The sequence below is a fragment of the Sebastes umbrosus genome, chromosome 7 (genome assembly GCF_015220745.1).
Source record: "Sebastes umbrosus isolate fSebUmb1 chromosome 7, fSebUmb1.pri, whole genome shotgun sequence".
Lineage (NCBI taxonomy): Eukaryota > Metazoa > Chordata > Actinopteri > Perciformes > Sebastidae > Sebastes > Sebastes umbrosus.
The window spans coordinates 22,849,177-22,867,860 of record NC_051275.1 but is presented as its reverse complement, the minus strand read 5'-3'; the positions used below and the strand labels follow the sequence as shown (position 1 = coordinate 22,867,860).

At 38.7% G+C, this 18,684-nt stretch overlaps 1 protein-coding gene across 1 annotated transcript in view; it reads left to right on the top strand.

Moving 5' to 3' along the window:
* rasa2 (RAS p21 protein activator 2) overlaps nt 1–14,078 on the top strand; it is a 37,907-nt gene extending 23,829 nt beyond the window's left edge. The window contains exons 13-24 of the mRNA XM_037774982.1: nt 731–805; nt 1,089–1,212; nt 1,890–1,996; nt 2,096–2,179; nt 2,842–2,919; nt 3,009–3,082; nt 3,604–3,710; nt 6,317–6,399; nt 6,834–7,042; nt 9,299–9,402; nt 10,004–10,184; nt 10,381–14,078. Coding sequence (XP_037630910.1) covers nt 731–805; nt 1,089–1,212; nt 1,890–1,996; nt 2,096–2,179; nt 2,842–2,919; nt 3,009–3,082; nt 3,604–3,710; nt 6,317–6,399; nt 6,834–7,042; nt 9,299–9,402; nt 10,004–10,184; nt 10,381–10,411 — 1,257 coding nt within the window. The 3' untranslated portion in view covers nt 10,412–14,078. The remainder of the gene's footprint in view (nt 1–730; nt 806–1,088; nt 1,213–1,889; nt 1,997–2,095; nt 2,180–2,841; nt 2,920–3,008; nt 3,083–3,603; nt 3,711–6,316; nt 6,400–6,833; nt 7,043–9,298; nt 9,403–10,003; nt 10,185–10,380) is intronic.
* Nucleotides 14,079–18,684: the final 4,606 nt, after the last annotated feature.

The following is an 18,684-nucleotide window of genomic DNA, read 5'->3' as shown; positions in this document are numbered from 1 at the left end:
ACCTCACCATCTCCTGTTGTTATCCTTCTAATTTCAAGAAAATAGGAATAAATCCAGATTTCCACACAACACAAAATCTCAGGCTGTGTCCGAAATCATTCACTGCTCTCTACTCACTATCCAGGAAGTTCTATGTAGAGGACTATATAGTGAGCTCATCGTAAACTCTTGGGTCATTTTCTCTGCGCCGTTAATTACGTCATTGCTGTTGCACAATTAAAACATGACGGATCAACGTCTGCTGGAAGACCATCCCATAATAAATACCAACATGTATTTTTGTGATGAATACATAGGCCTATCATAAGCTATTTTGTTGAGTTGTCTCTTAGCGAAATGCTCTGAGTGAATGTAATTTCCCCCTGGTAAACAGTGATGCAGCTGATATGTCTAGGGATTTTATTGTGAAAGGTAATAGTTCATAGATTTGTCTCCATCGCACCGCTCTCTCTCCTCTCCTCCGTCTGCCATTTTTCCTTCAGCGCAATGAATGATGGTATATCGTGCTCGGTTAGTGACCATTGTTGTCCACTATTTTTCACAATGCATTGTGGGATACTTTGAGTCCACTATATAGGGTATAATAATTTGAATTATACATTCGGACAGCGCTACAAAATGGCGACTAGTGAGTGATTTCGGACACACACTCAGTCTTAATTTCTCATTACTGCGTTAGGCCTGACTCTAAATGTTTGTTGTTGTTTTTGTCCCTCTTAACCTTTCATAGATTTGTGAATCCAACAAAACATGTGAGATAGACCCCGTTAAACTAAAGGAAGGAGACAACGTGGAGGTCAACAAGGTAAATGTATTCGTCTCTTACAAACCTGTCCTCAGAGGAGCAGAATCAGGCTACTAAATCCTATAATACTACTGTGTATCTGTATGCCTTTACGCTTTGCTTATTGTAAAATTACTTCTTTGGTTGAATTAGATTCATACACAAAAATATGCCATAAAACAAATTTTCCAGTCCATCATCCATATCATTGTTAATTTCGATGGCTTTCACCTTCAATATATTCACTTTCCTCTCTTCATGAAATATAGGTAAAGTAGTACTAATGTTTTTGTTCCCTCTGCAGGAGAACCTGCAGGGTTATGTTCAGAAAGTCTTTTCCTCCATCACCCAGTCGAGTTCCAGCTGTCCCCCCCTCATGTGTGATGTCTTCAGGTCACTGAGGAACTTGGCCTGCAAACGCTTCCCAGGTAAATGCTGGAGTCAGTAGTGGATTTTTGCAGCCCACTTGGTTGGAGAAATTATCATTGAAACATCTAAAAGAAACCTCAAAACCAAGTAAAGCAAGATGAAGACCCTCCGCAGACATGCGGCTGCTGGGAAGATCAGTGTTAATATGTCTGTGTTATTTCTGGCATTCCTCTGAAACTGTGAAACTGTTCAGCAGGTCACTAGTTTATTTACAAAGTTCTATATATTTTCTATTGAATTTGTAGTATTGTAGTATTGTAGTATTTATTTAATTTGGTAGAACATAGAGTTTCACAGTATTCATCCCGTGGAAGAGTTACAGGATAGGCTCACATTTTATATCCTTCAAAATAAACAGTGTGGTTAGAGGAATTCACACAGATCTGAAACTGGACTTTTACTATAAAGCTCAATATCAGTAGCTTGGTTCATCAACATAGTCAAAAGAAGAGCTTTTACAGTGTGTTAAAGATTTGGCTCCACCTCCTGGTAGACATATATACTAACCCATAAATGAGTTTCATCTTACAGTAGCTACATTTTGTCCTCTCTCTATATATACATACTAGAAACATTCATGGTAAATTGGTGATAGTTAAATGTTGTTTTTCCCTGAAGCGTTATAAGACGTGCTTATTGATTGAATCAGTTGTAACCATGTTGTTTCTCTCTACAGCCGATCCACATGTTCAGTACTCGGCCGTCAGCAGCTTTGTTTTCCTGCGGTTCTTCGCCGTCGCTGTTCTTTCCCCACACTCCTTCCAGCTCCGTTCCCACCATCCTGTAAGTGCCCGGCCCTGGCACCATTTAATATTGATGTTTACTATATATGGCCTGTACAGTAGTACAGTGTTGTCATTGTACATTTCTCTTTAATTCTAGGATCCTGAGATTTCCCGCACGCTCACACTCATCTCAAAAACCATCCAGACACTCGGCAGCTGGGGGAGTTTGTCGAAAAAACTGGTGAGATTAAACTGTAAAGATGAGAAATTCTTTTTAGTGAGTTTTATTGTTGTTGATTTTAGTGTTTTTTTGTTTGTTTCGCTTTTGTTTTGTTCTTTGTTAAATTTTGGACTTGTTGTTATTATTGTCACTAGCAGTTTTATAGTTGTTCATTTATTGTTTCTTGTAGTTTGCTTGTTTTTTCGTTTTGTTTTTGTTCCCTTTTCAACTTGTGGTCATTTGTTGTTTTTACTGTCATTAGTAGTTTTATTGTTGTTGATTTATTTTTTGTTGTTTTTGTTTTGGTTGAAGTTTGTTTTTTTTCTTTCGTTTTTTTGTTCCCCTTTTTGCTTTTGGATTTTAATTTGTTTTTTACATTATGACGAGTGTTTTTGTACGGACCCCAGGAAGAGTAGTTTGACTAATAGCGCGGTGACTAATGGGGATTCTGGGTAAATACATAGAATAGAGGAAGGGTAGATGGATGCATCATTCACTCTGTAGAATCATGACGTGTTAATAAAAGGCATGTGAGAATGCTGAAGCTGTAGTCTGGGCTGAGTCATTTAGAGGAACAATGAACAGTGTTAAACGTAGTCTACTGTATAACTGTCATCAAACAATATCAAATGCATTATTTTAATAGCTGTCTCATTCAAGTCTTTATTTTTCTCTCTTTGTAGTCTAGTTTCAAAGAAACCTACATGTACGACTTCTTCAAATCATTCCAAGAAGACAAGTATATCGAAAAAGTTAAAAAGGTATTTTGTTAATGTATTCAAAGGTCCATAGAATGATTGTTTATTTATCATTTTCAAACGCTGAAATCATCATCAATTCTGCTTTCCAGTTTCTAGATGAGATCTCGTCTAACGTCAGTAAGGGGTCCAGCGGGCTGGAGGACGCAGTGGTTCTCAAGGAGGGGTGAGTGTTCGGTATGAGCCCGGCCACAATCAGCAGGAAGGAGATAAAGAGAGAAGCTTGTGGCTGCTGCTTCTTTTAACCACTCTTTCCTACAACATTTAAATGGTCTGTTGGGAGAAGAGTGCAGAAAAATAGTCGCTGACATCGGTGACCAAGGCTAAAGAAAGCTTCAGCTACTTTAAAATAAATGAATCGTCACAATGTGTGGTCAATGGAAAGCTTTAATTGTGCAGCAGTGACAGACTTCACTATCGCCTCATGTAATAAGGTTGACTGAGAATAGTGAGGGATGCTGGATTTCACATTTCCCATTGTGCAACTTGGACTTAGACATAAGTCAAATCAAATTTTACACCGGACACAAAACGTCCATGAAATTGAAATAAACTTTGTGGCTCGGATGATTTATTTGAAATCAGAAACGTGTAATTTTTGGTTCCAGCTTGACACTTTATTCAAACAAAAGAAAATAAAACATGGGTTAGTTTTTGAACCTCTATCTTATGTGTGTGTGTTTATAGGGAAGTACAGAAACGTGCCCAGGGGAGGAAACGCCTCGGCAAGAAAAACTTTAAGAAGAGGTGGCTCAGAGTGACCAACAGGGAGCTCTCCTACCACAAACAGAAAGGTGAGACCACTTTCTATCATCTCCTACTTCAACCACATGTGTTTTCATCCAGAACTTGTTGCTTATTATAATATCAAACTAAAAGCAGTGCTTTCTATCACAGTATCATTCTTAATACGACCACCAGGTGGCGCCAAAGTAAAACCATTCCCCATCCCACACATGGTGGTTTATTTATTGGCTGGATTTATTTTCCAAAAGTTGAGATGTTATCAATGTTATGTTGTACAAAAATATTAAAAGCCTCATTAATTTAATTAATTTGATTCATTCACAAAGTACTCAAAATGATCATCTAAATAGTTAACAATTATGATTAAAGAGCAGAACACCTAACTCTGTGTGTTTCCTTTGCCTTAACTGATTGATGGTATTCGGTCATTATCACACATCACACCGTATATTATCACACAGTGTCATTTGAGGGCTTTTAAAAGTTATCTTCTCAGGGCATCTAAGGAATGGATCAAGAGTGTTATGCTGTAGTGTGATTTATTAGAAAGGGAGGATGTGATGTTAAATTAGAGTAATTGCCTTTAACTGACTTAACACCTGTGGTCAACTACAACTATAAAACTTGATTGATCAAGATGTATCAGGTTGAACGTGTGTCACTATTTGACTACTTACAACAAACACAAACTCTAGAAAAGATTAAAAAATGTATATAAATAACTGAAATCAGTTTGTGCAATTGTGGCGGTATTGAGCTCCCAGATTTCAGCTGATCGGGATGAAGCCAGAGAACCAGTTCCCAACCAAAAATACAGAAATACTAAGAAACAAGTGCCTTCACAATGAAAGAAATGCCTCCTCAATTATAATAAAATGCATCTTCAAAAATAAATGCCTTTTTGATTATAAGGAAATGTGTATAAAGGGGGTTTCAATGAAAATAAACAAAACAGAATAAAGCCTGCAGGTTCTCATTAGGCACAAACTGTTGCAGGAATAGCACTAAAGTCTGCCCTGATGCAGATAACTAGAGGAAAAGTGTTCTTTAATATTCTCTCAAGCTATAACACTCAAAATCATTCTCAATCATAAAAGTTAAGACAGCAATAAAGTCTCAAAAGGGCTTTAAGACCAGAGTTTCTGGCTGAATCTGTCAGCGAACACAACTATGTGAACATTTCGACAGCTGTACCCTTCACTGCCCTTCGCTATGCCGCTGCTTTATTCAGTTAAAAGTAGTACATATTTCAAAAGCCAAGTTATCTTGCATGTATCCTGAGGTCCCCACTGTGACAAATGCAGTGTTGAAGCCTCCGTTATTCACATGATGGAGATCTTTCACTCTCAGGTGTTAAACTTCACAATTGGAACCAAATCCTCTAGTTGCTCTGTTTGGGGTCACCGAAGGAGAGACGCAATTAACTGCAGAAAAAAACGACGTACGTTATCCTTTGTTTCCCTTCTGGCTCTGCGAGCAATCCTGCTCACGGGTAGGAACGCTGCCCCGCCCACATTGGTTGGTGGACATCATGTCCTGCTTTAAACTTGAGAAAATCAGATACTCATTTCAGTATTTAAATGGGAAATCCCTGGAAGCATGGGGGCCTTTTTTTAATATTTTCCAGACCCTATTAATGCTTGATTATTGAGTGCAGCTTGACTACATCACACACAACACATAAATCCTCGGCTTGGTAGGTAGATATCAGTATATATAGCTCACTGGCAGTGACTGGGGAGGGATTGTTTTATTGTTGGTATATATACAATATATAATATACATCTTTTGTTTTATTACCAGCCGTGACAGTGATGCTAGTATTGTTTTCATCTTGTGAATCTGTGTCCGTGTGTCTGTGGACAGATTTTTGTCACCGCGATAGCATCACAACCGTATAAGACATAGGCACGAAACTTTACAAGTGTGTAGTTGAGATCAGAATAAAGGTCGAGTTCGAAGGTGGGTGTGGTCCGAGCAAGGGCACCAGAAGTAGGGGGGTAGGAAGTGGGCAAGGGGCCATTGGCATACGCGGTCTGGCCCGATTTGGCGTCGCGGCCGATGTGATCCCATCACAGGATGGTCTCTAGTTTTGTTTACGTTGATGTTTTGATAATGTGTTGCCACTGGTGCCAGCTGCTGTTATTATATACTCATACTCGTCTCTATTTCTCTTTAAAGGGGACATATCATGCTCATTTCCAGGGTTCATACTTGTATTTGGGGTTTCTACTGGAACATGTCTACATGCTTTAAAGTTAAAAAAACACATTATTTTCCCTATACTGTCTGAATATACCTCTGTCTCAAGCTGTGGGCGATATATTAGCCTGCATGTGACATAGTAATGGGAGCCAAATCTGAATGACTTGTTGAATCCAATGTTTTCTGATCTGGCAGCCCACAAAAAACAGACTGGGTGGTCTTATTTTACAGTTTGTGGGTTGGTTGTCACTCCAGATACCTAAATGTCTGTGCACGAGCACTGAAAAAGGGAGTTTTTCATGATATGTCCCCTTTAATGACCGAACAGCACTGCAGTTTTCTTGTCCTGCACAACCTTAGTAAAATGATTTGGATATTAAACATAGGTCTGACTGTCACTGCTTATTATTCTTGACACATATTTGACGGAATGACTTCTGATTTCCAGGGAAAGAGGCCCTCTGCATCATCAATGTCAAAGATATCCAGGCGGTGGAGAAACTGGATGAAAGTGCCTTTAACCGCAAAAATGTAAGCCAATTCCCCACAGACACCCGATCATTATTTCTAAAGTATGGCCCCCTTTTATAATGGGAACCAGTCCGTTCCACATGTTGAAATAAGAAATGATGATTGTATTGTATTGGTAGAAACTCTTTTATCAGAAGGTAAACAAATGCAACGTCAGCCTAGAAAACACTTGCAGCCTGAAGCAGTTCAGACATGTTGAAAATGGCAAATTTGAACAAAATCACACGGAAATTGTCAAATTTTAATGTGAAACAAAATTAATTTCAGGTTGTTAAATGTTCTAGGCATCACCAACCTGAGGTCTGCTGTCATTGTAATCATAGACAGACCTGTTTGTTAGTCTTTTACAATAAAACTGTAGGAATTTGAAAGTATCCTGGAAGTAACCTGGGAAATGGTGACTGATAACACTGGCTCTGTTTCTCTTGTGTCAGATGTTTCAGGTGGTCCACTCTGAGAAGCCTCTGTATGTGCAAGCAGGAAACTGTGTGGAGGCCAGTGAGTGGTTGGAGGTCCTGGGCCCGGTCAGTCGCTGCAACGAGGGACGCCTCTCCACCTTCCACCCGTCGAACTACACCGGTGGAGCCTGGCAGTGCTGCAAGAACCAGAGCAGCAACGCAGCGGGCTGTAAGCCCTGCACAACGTGAGTCTTTTCCCAACATCACCATCACCGTGACGAGAAATATGTTATCTATAATATCTGCTGCTGTTTTGTTGGACACGTGTTGCAGATCATAATAAACAGTGAGCATAAAACTGCTGGTGGTAAATTTGACCCACCATGTAGATGCTACTCCAGAGCTGTAATGAAACACTTCCTGTTCATAATACTGCTAATGCAACAGCTTTCATCAGTGGGCCATATAGGCTCCACTGTGTTACCTCATTCAGAGATAGATAATAGATTAACAGACATTTATTTAATGAAAATCTTCAAGATTATTAGGCTACTTTTAACATAGCATTAAAGTAGGGCTGCACCTAGCGGTTATTTTTTTAACGATTATTTTTTTCCTATTATCTTTTTAATCGATTAATATAACGATTATTTTTTTAAATTCCCAATTCACATAACAATTCATTTACCCAAAATACATTTTTTAAAAATTGTCTGATTAATATTTCAATATTTTATTCACCCATTTTCCCTTAAAAACAAAGAGATGTCACAAGATAATAGACCCTGTTTGTCAGATGCCTGATCAGAAAAATACTGAACCTCAAATTCAAAAAAATGATTTAAAATTAAGAATTGAATCCCTGTATGTCACAGCAACCCTTTCCCTGAACTGGAAAAAAATCCGTACTTTTACTTAAGTACTTGACTTAAAATGGTTATGATGTGGATTGATTTCATCACTAAAGTAATATGCAGTTAAGATAATCAGTGTGAGGCAAGGGAAATAACTGAAAAGATTTACAGACTGTAACAACCCCCTAAACAGAAGAAACTTCTCTTTAAGTTTAAAGCTTTCAACAAATTATTTTTACTTCTTTTTTAAAAGCTGAGATTGGAAAAAAGACTCATCACTCTCTCCCGACAGACTTTTGGACCCAAATACATAGTAATACCTTCACAATGACACACTAATCTACAGCTAATACAATACAGATTGATTCACAGAACGCACATTACTCAACACAAGATGGATAAAATGGGCTTTTCAGATTCAAATAAATGCTCAATGAACACGTCAGACGATTACTTCCACTCCAGCTGGCTCTGTTTCTGGAAAACAAGTCACTGACAGGATATCCCTCATTATGAGCCGTAGCATCCCTCTGTCTGCTGCAGTAGGTGACCTCTCAGTCATCAACCCTCCCATCCAAAACTACAAACTCATACTACTCACTGCCCTCGCCATCGCCAAGAAAACTATCCTGTTAAACTGGAAAACAAGAAACACAATAAACATCAACAACTTCTTTCCATGGAAAGAATTTTACAACGAAACCAAACACCACACTAAAAAACCTTGGCCGTGTTCTTAATTTCATTAAATCTGCCTGTAAACTAATCTGCCCTACACACACACACACACAAACGTATCCACTCATACATTAAACTAACGACCCATAGTCCATAACACATCCTCAATCAATTACACTAATGTCACGAAATGCATAACTTTCTTTTTATTTTGCACTTTATACTTGTTTATGCAGCAAATTGATTTAACTATTTATATTACACCTATTATCATTATCACTACTTTTTTGTTATGCTATTCTTGTTATTAATTTTATTGTCATTTATTTTTTTTATTACACTTTCAATTATTGTCGCTATTATCATTATTATTATGGTTGTTATTTTTCTACAGTATTTTTCTTCTTTTTATTTTTTATTTTTTTTACCATAACCATTGTTTTCCCCATCCATTATTTTTTTTATTTATCTTATTTATCTCATGTTCATTTTCTCTAATGGTTTGGACGATGGTAAGGTGGTAAGATGGGAGAGAGGGTGATAGGGAACAAGGATAGGAGTAGTGACTTCACTTGTGTCTGTAATATGTGCAAAACTTCCATAATAAATAAATAAAAAGCTGATTTATTTTAGTTGAACACAGCATTAATCATGTTTTTACCATGGACTAATGACCACTTAATATTCACTTCAATCCCAAATCTGAATAGAAACTTCAGCCACATTTCTACTGAATATTTTGTCCAGGCACAATGTGACAACAGGTTGTTCACTGTTCAGTTGTTCTTTTGTCCTCCTTTTGTATTTGTTGTTAATTATTTGATTCATAGATCTTACAGAATACACATTCATGGCTCAGCTGGATTTCTGTTTTTATTCTAAACAAATTCAAATATCGATCCCCCTCTTCTCTCTGCCGTTTCCTCCTGGATGAGATCTTCTTACACGTTTTGTCCTCTCGTGTTTCAGCACCGTGCTGGCCAACCTGCAGCTGGACATCGACTGTGACCGGGAAACAGAGAGAATCTTCTCCCTCCTCTCCTCCAACGACACCAAGCTCCAGAACATGGAGGGTCAGTGTTTGTTCATGAGTTTATGACAGTGGGATGATGATTTCACTTGCTGTCAAGTGTAACATAAACTGACCCAGAACCCCTTGGAGCATTACATCATTGCTAAAGATCATGACCTTTAATCAGTTATGTATGCATGTATTAACATACCTGTGCATCAGTGTAAGTTGGATTAGCAATTAAAATAATGACCATACTGAGGTTAAATGCTGACTTTCAGTTTTAAAGGTGTCAGTTATTCTTTCTGGGGTCCATGAAGACCAGACTTAGGGCAAAAAGTCACCAAAACAATCAAGATGCGAGGATGGCGACATCACAGACCTGTCTTATGTCCAATTGCTAAAATTGGGGCATAGAGACGGCTACAATGCCTACATTGTTTATCTGTTGTGGATGTTAACACTCTCAAATTAAAATTAAGTAAATAAAAATAAATTTACAACATGCAATGTCTAACACCAACCAAGTGCAACACTGTGAGTGCCTTCCAGGAGAAACACTTTTGATCTCCGATAAAAACGTGTCTTATGATTTTATATCTGACTGAGTATAACCCGACTCTCAAGCTGCACTGTATAATGATGATGTTTCCTCTCTGCAGATGCGTGCGCCAGTTTGGCGGTGTACCAGGGCCCTCAGCGGGAGCAGGAGGACTACTCCAAGTTCACCATTCAGGAACCCAAAGAGACCTTTCAGACACTCAAACAGCTCCGAAACATCATGGAGGAACTTAAGAGGCAGCACAACATCAGGAATGACACCACAGCGCAGTACGGCAGCCTGTAAGTCTCGTATACTTATACTGTAATACATCTTGTAACATGCATGTTTGTGTATATGACATTTTTATGGTTGACTATTGTCGCTTCATATGACTTTGTATATGTACTAAACTAGTATTGTTACTGCTGTGATCACTCAGACGTAGCTGCTCCTACTCACACAAATATATCATCTTTGTTATCCTCTCTGTTTCAGGGACAACCCCATAGTAGGGAAAACCTCTTAACCCGGGTGGGAAGGTGTGGCCTGAAGCAGCCATACCAGCAGGTGTCAGTCCACCACGCAGAGCCTAAAGGAGCCCCTGGAGTTGTCCCAGCGAGAACCCCCAGAGAAGAGCAAACGATACACCCCGACCTCCAGACACGAGTCCACTACAGCAGAGACCACCTAAGAAGGGGAACCAGAAGGAGCGTCTCCCCTCGGTCCTTGAAAATGAACGAACCCTTAGGTGTTTTCTTTGGCAGTACGTCTCCTCCCTTTCCTCTGGCCCCTCATACAGACACTCTGTCCCTTAATCTTAATTTATGTCCTCTTTGACGTCTACAGCTGTGTGAAAAAGGCATCATTACAGTAGATGGTGTGTGAATAGGCTGCTAATTTTTTTTATTCACCCAATTTTTATATCTACAGCTGTGATGATGCTCTCCCAAATCTTTTTAAGGTTTTTGCTCCGACAGCTGTCTTTAGAGTTGATTTAATAATCATCATCTTTCTGGAGGATCGTCCTCCATTTGGGCCCCTTTTTATCGTTCTCTACTCTTTTAAGGTACGTCCACAACAACAACGATAACTATATAACTAAACGCAGCTAAAATCTGATGGGTTTTGATTGGCTGTTGCTCTGAAATCGCTCTGAAAGTGAATCCCAACGATATCGTTCGCCACTGTTGTTGTAGTCGTGGCGTTGACTCAGCCATCTACTTGAGTTTAAAACGATGTATTTATAGTTATCGTTCTCGGTGTGGACGTCCCGTTTGTGAACAAATATGTGTGTATATATTTTCAAGAGGACAGTTAAGTAGATGAAACCGATCTGCCTTACTTTGATGGATGTTTCTTTCACATTAAATGCTGAGGGAATAATGCAGAAGCACTTTAAATATTTGGAGCACTCCAAATGGAAATGATTAGATACTTGGTATCAGCTTTCCCCCATTTCGATCAGTTACATGATCTCGTTTTTCGTTTTTTGCATTCCTGAATGGTAACATTTATAGCCTGTAGATTTTAAGATATTTTTCTTGACCAAAGACAGTTTCATAGGTTTGACTTGAAAAAACAATTAATGTATTTTGAATACAGATGTTTTAAAAATGGAGAAAATTCTATATATATATATATATATATATTTGGTTTCTGTGTATGTCTTTTGCTAACATGTCCTTTTACTTTTTAAGGCGAGCAGACTGCATGCGTTCAGTGTGGAGTCCTGATAGCACATGATTGTGTTGTGTTTCCCTGTGATTGTGAATCGTATCGGTACGGTGTACGTCAGATCTGTCGTGTTGAGAGCATCGCAACATATCTGTAGTGGCTTATGTAAGAAATGATGGAGGAACCGCTGAGAGGAATCAATCAGAATAACAAATTACCCCCCCCCCCGTCATCCCTGAATTAGTCCAGACAATCGCGGCAACCAACAAACATATTGTTCTTTTACTTTTTCCGAACCTGCAGCCCTCCAGCTGTTGTACTTGATGGTTTTAGAGAATTTGTTTGAAATGTGGCACTCTGTGGCTTTAGAGTTAAAAGTTATTCACAAAGTTAAGTCACAGGAATCATTCAAAACAGTCAAGAAAAGTCTGTGTTGTAAGGAAAAAGTGACTCCTATCCTGACACATTTTGATCCTAACAATCATATCTCTGCAGAAGTACAGTAATAGAGTGCTCCAGAGATGACGTATTTTTGTAGGCCAACCAGGAAGTTAGCATCACCCTGGTTCCCTCAACAAAAAGCCAATGGGATTGTTCCATTGGGTTTTGGATTATTGCAGAAAATAAGCTCTGTGGCAAACAAACGTTTATGATACTTACATGTTTTGTTCAGTAAAATAATCTCCATGAATGAACAACACTTATGATTTTTGAAGCTTGAATGCAATCGCCAGAAGTAAAAAGTTAGGCTATAAACGAACTACACTTTACGTCACCACCGCTAAGCTAAAGGTGGACGAGTCGGTGTGATGACGTTCAGTAGTCTCATTTGGCCACTTGTTAGCAACCGCCTTTTTTAAGACACATAAAAGCTTCAAAATTCACGAATGGGATATTTACTGACATATTTTATATTGTAGAATGAAACGTTCAAATCTCTTTAACTTGTGTTAACCACAGACCTTATTTCAGGCATCTAACTAAAAACCCATTAAAGAAAAACCATTGACTTCCAGACGAGGGAAGCGGATGTGCTAAAATGCTATCTCATTTCCGGGTTTTAGGACTCATTCCTGCAGCACTCTATAGAACATAGCCTATGAGATGTCAAAATTAACTATAAATGCAAGTTATCAGAGCCCAACATAAACACTTTTTTCCCCTGTTTGTCAAACAGAATTCAATTAATTATATGAAACTGATACAAGCAACCAAATCCTCAAAATTTGAAGATCTAAACCAGCAACGTTTTTTACTGATTAATATTCTGTCAGTCGACTTATTGATGAATCAACAAATCATTTTTGCGCTGGAGAAAACTGATGAACAATCAAACTTTGATTCAATTCTGGTTTTGTCTTTTTTGTTTTTGCCCATTTGAACAATGAAGTCTTGAAAAGAAACAAAAGAAACTTGAATTCATTTTAACAACAAAAGAACATTTAATGCTGATAATACAGGGTGTATTTTTTTTTGCCTGTGGACTTAAGTTGTTTTGTCTTTGGTCCGTCATATATTTCTAACATGCATGTCTTGTGTATTTAACAATATATTTTTCTAGGAAAATGTTTTTGTATCTTTTTTTTTTTTTTTTTTAAAACACTGATTTAATGTGTTGGTACGGCACCACCTTGTTTGTCTGCAGCTTTTGTTTTTGTCTGTGAGGTGTTCCCTTTACTCACTGTGTGTGTGGTTGTAGCTGCTGCTTAACGCCGTCTTACTGCAGTGACTGTTGTGTGTTAACATCCCACAGAGCTGCAGCTGGCAACGTCCACATGCAGGTTGTAAGTGAATGAACTGCCCAATCAGAGCCAAAATACAACTGTCAAATAATTGATTTTAAGAAATTGATTATTGGATGATACTTGTGAAAAGTTGGACAAGTGATAAAACAAATGACTAAATTTCAACAACAACATGTGGATCTTAACTAATCACAGTTAATGTTTTATACTGTATCAGCTTGCATGTCAGCTCCACAGGGCCAGTAAACTAGCGGTTGTTTGCTCATTTTCATATGAAGGTGAACATGTTCTTCATCCACTTTGTCACTGAATTATGCTTTTATCTGCTTTTAATAAGGGATGTTTTTTTTTCTTCCTATTTTGTTTTTCCATGTCCGCACAAAATAAAAACAATCCTTGTCAGCATGTGGATGAGATGCTCGTGGAAATGCGTGCAGTGGCCTGGTAGTAATCTCGTATCATGATGAGGGAAAAGTCCAGGTTATGCAAGAACAAAAAATTGATTTCAGGGTCTGTGAATCAAGTTTACTTTAAAAGCACGGCACTGTACAACTTTCTTTTCAGTTACAGGCGCAAAACAATCTGCCAATCAACTCCCATCTGTTCTGTAAGAGCCGTGTCACAGAGCATGACCACAAATAAATCTGTTTTGATGTTTTTCTTCCTGTCCAGCGTATGTTCACATCTCCAGCTCATTTCTTCTGAATGTCTCCATACTGCTTCGGTACAATGTCTGTTCTTTTTTATACACATTAAATATTTTTATTTTCCATACATGGTCTTTTTCATGTGTCCATTTAAAGCCATTTACAATAAACACGTTGCCAATGATTCGCATATTTGTGGAGTATATGAAGAAGATGAAAGCTGGTTGGGACCTGTTTTATATTTCAGGAGACGGGCTGCTATGTGAAAAGCACACAGCTTTATAGTGTGATGGATTCTATGCTGCCTATAGTTTCTGTGGTGGGATGCTGAGTAATGAAGGGAAGCTGATCACCTCATTATTCAAGTCCAAATAACATTTGTTATGAAGAGGAAAGAAATAACAGGACAAAAGGTTGAGTAACTGGGTTTGGGGAGCAGCTATACATCTTAGAGAGCTACACGGAATTCTTCAGTCAAGCTTAAATGAAATAAATCATGTTTAGTCATAATGCAGCTTGCAGTGATTTGCGCACATTAACCCCTTTCATTCCTGCTTTATTCCTGAAAACAGCTTCAACATAAACAGATTCACAGTTACACCGATCCGTTTTAAGTGTAAAAAGATGCAGAAATGACTTTTCTCCAGCTGCTTTTAAATAAACCTGCTGCACTTCAAAGCAAGAAGCTGTGCATGCGTGATACACAATGTGTAGGAATATTTATGCATTATACAGGTTTCATTCAAATTCAATAACCAGATGTGAAAATATTGGCCCACAACCCTTTAAGCTTTGTGTGGAATTAATTATACTTTGATGAATTATAGTTCTTGTAAGCAGTAATGGTTGGAGGAACAACACGTATCCATGTTTCTGTTCCCAGTTTTGGCTCTAGTGCAGGTTGATTGAGTTCATTTGATATAGAAGACAAAACAATCCATCATGGTCCATGATGTCATAGAAGATAGGACAGACAATCACACATAACATGCAGAGAATCCCTAAAACAATAAGCAACAAAACCGAGGACATCCTATAAATGAAAAACAAAACTTCAAAAACCTCACCTATGTATTTTCCTTTTCTTCACAATAATCTGCATGTCCTAAAAGCATTCACAAAACCAATATGCACCAGAACAGAAGCAAATGAGATTATAAAGAAAAAGGTACAATTCATAAAATCAATGGTTATAGGTGCAGTCTAATTGTTTGTGTACTTGTTTGTGGCAGAGGGCTTCAACAACTTGGGATGTCCACCAAAAATGGGCTAAAACGACTCGCTGTGCTCTCTGCTGTCACTGGCAGCTACCATACATGGAGGAGACGCTGCTACTCATATCCCTGAGAACTGAGTAGGCCTACTATGTTTACTATTGTGGAGATCTATGTCACTGCTGCAATGGTTTTGTGAATGTATTCTACAGCACCTTTAATATTTGTGTCCTTGCATTGTTCTTCTTTATATAGGCATAAATAAATTGTTAAAATGTGTGTGCGCTTCCGCCTAGTCGGACAGCGCCGCTCCCCCCATAGGAATAGTCTAGCCAACGCAGAGCGGGCGGCTGTAGACTTGTTTAATGATTTGGAGCTGAAAAGAAGCTCAGACAAATACGTAGACAGCCGCAGAGAGGGCCTCGACAACACACAACATGCTCCACAAATAGAGCTCTTTTTGTCTCGTCTTCACGTTTGTGGTTTTTGCCTTGCTGAGTTCACAAGACCTTACAAATCTAAAACAATTCCTTTTGTTTATATCTCAAATTGATTGACAGGTTTTGACAAGGTGTGACCCAGCAGAACAGAGCGTACGGTTTGTTGGTGTTGGAGGTGATGATAAACCTCCGGGTAACACAGCGCAGTATGGCTCCCAACAGCTGGTTTGACATCTGTAAACTGAAATGTTGAAGAAACAGATTAAACCTCCGATATCTCCTATTGTGTGGCGGAAGCGCACACACACATTTTAACAATTTATTTATGCCTATATAAAGAAGAACAATGCAAGGACACAAATATTAAAGGTGCTGTAGAATACATTCACAAAACCATTGCACCAGTGACATAGATCTCCACAATAGTAAACATAGTAGGCCTACTCAGTTCTCAGGGATATGAGTAGCAGCGTCTCCTCCATGTATGGCGGCTGCCAGTGACAGCAGAGAGCACAGCGAGAAAGCGACTACCGGACGCCAGTAAAACTTCCGCCTAAAAAGTGCCACACAAAAGTAAAACAATTTTATTTCTATCCTATTGCCATAGTCTACCGAAATGGCTTGTGTTGAACAATAAAATATTATAAATATAATAAGCAGCTGGGGTTTTGTCTCTTTGCTTCTATACTTTAATATAACTACAGCTTTTTTTACTGCTGATGCGCTGAGCAGCCATCTTGGATTTAGAGGTTGGGTCCTGGCGAGGTTCATCTGACTTTTCCGAGTCAGAAAGGGACGTTCCAGTTGAAATTTCCGACTGGGAACTCGGATATTCCGACTTCCCAGTTCAAATGGAACGCAGTAGCCTATAAGTATGAAGCTACAGCTAGCAGCTGGTTAGCTTAGCTTAGCATAAAGACTGGAAACGGGGGGAAACAGCTAGCCAGGGAACACAGTTTTTAAAGTCTCTATGACAGGAAAATATTTGTTTTAAGGGTGAAATGTAGGCCGATACCACAGCATGAGACGTCTTCACGTTACAAGAGTACAAAGCTTCGTCCGTGAAGGAAAGCAGATCAATGACAGATATGTTCAGTAAGTTTAAGGCAGAACACACACATCATACTGAGACATGCTGCTTTTGGATCCCTGAAGCATGTGTACAGTCCTTTACTGTGTACTGATGCATGTGCTTCCACTACTTGTTCATGAACTTCCTGTTCCCTGCCTCCTGCAGCTACGTGACACGGCTTAAAGGGTCAACAGATCACAGCCAAACAGAGTTCCCCTCTCATCAATAGACGTATGTAGTTATGAGGATAGTTAAGATTTGATGTGTGCATGTTTTGAGATGGTATGTCTGAACCTCAGCGTTGCCCTGCCGCCGCTCTGACGTCATCAATTTCACAGCAGTCTGGCAACATCACAGTCTTCCCATTCACAGTGAAACCAAACACACATATTTTGACTTTCATGGTACCGACAGTGAGGCCGTCTGACCCTCTATAGGACTGCTGTGTCTCAGCGGTGACACCTGGCTCCCTCTGGATTTCTCTGTTGAAATGAAGCTTTAATGTCCTCTTTTATCTTTAACTGGAAGTCAGTTGAGATGAGGTTAATATAGCCAACTGGTTGAGTCTCTATTGAAAACCATGTGGCGGTACTGATCTCCCAGATTTCAGCTGATCGGGAAGAAGCCCGAGAACCAATTTCCAACTACGTAATACAGAAATATTTACTTGGAGAAACAACCCTTACGAAAATGTCACATGTGAAATTTGCCATTTCACATGTGAAAATCACAATTTCAATATGTGAATTTTAATAGAGAAAGAAACTAATGTCACATGTGAAGTGGACATTTCACATTCAAGTGATTGTTTTTTGTTGATGATAATTTCCATATGTGAAATTTGCTTCTTCACATGTGATTTCCACATTTTCACATTTGATTCGCTATACTCATATGTGAACTCAAATTTTAATATCCAAAATAAAATAATGTCACATGTGAACTGGACATTTTCACAAGTGATTGGCTTTTTTCACATATAAATGACAATATCCACATGTGAAATTTACATTGTCACATGTGAAAAACAAATGTCTTTACAATCAAATAAAATGCCTCTTTAATAATAATATAATGCGTCTCAGGCCGGACATTCAGGCCTCCCAAATTGGATTTGAAAATGTGGAAGAGCTGGGCAGAATCCATGCTGCTGCTAGCAGAGAGCTATGGAGGACAACATGTAGGACAACAGCAGTCAATGGACAGAAATAAATTGTCTGCTGGCACTTTCACTCTGCTTTCACTTTCTGCTGCTGTAGTCTGTAGACTTTCGCAGTGTCTACCAGCTTCCATTGCTAAGTTTGTCTGGTGCAACGAAGGAGTTCTGCACCGCGACTTCACTAAAATGGTACCGATCGGTCGCCAGCTATTTTGACAAGCATAATTGCTACTGTGCAGCAGTAATGACACATTGTACAGATGCAGGTAATTGTGGACTTGGTCTATTAGCTTGTCTTCAAAACTTTCTGCCATTGTTGTCACTGCTGACGTGCCTACTGACCCCTGACCCTGTCACAGACATCACCATACTGCCCCTACACTGCCCCTACTGTTCATGTGCATATTGCATCTTGCGGAAGCGTAGCGTTAATTTCTGTTTACATGCAGAATCAACACTCCATACAGATACCAGTCTGTGATAATCCAAAATAACTAAACTTCTGCTTATCTTACTCAAAAACAAGTGGTATAATTTCATGTAAATGAGGCTTATTGACCATACATTTCAAAAAGAGCTGTAAAACTTGTGGTTATGAGTTGAAATGGAGTTGGCTAAAAAGGTGTCATTATGTGCTGTCATTTAAAAAAAAAAAATATTATAATATTTATAATATTCTGAATAAACTTTGACATATACCAGTCTGATAATCCATCAACATATGTTCCTACAATTTTGAGTAAAGTCCAAATAATTCATAATTTCTGTGTTTTTTCCTTAAAAAAAAAAGAGGAAATGAGGATTATTGACCAATGAATTTAAAAAAAAAAAAGTGTAAAACGTGTGGT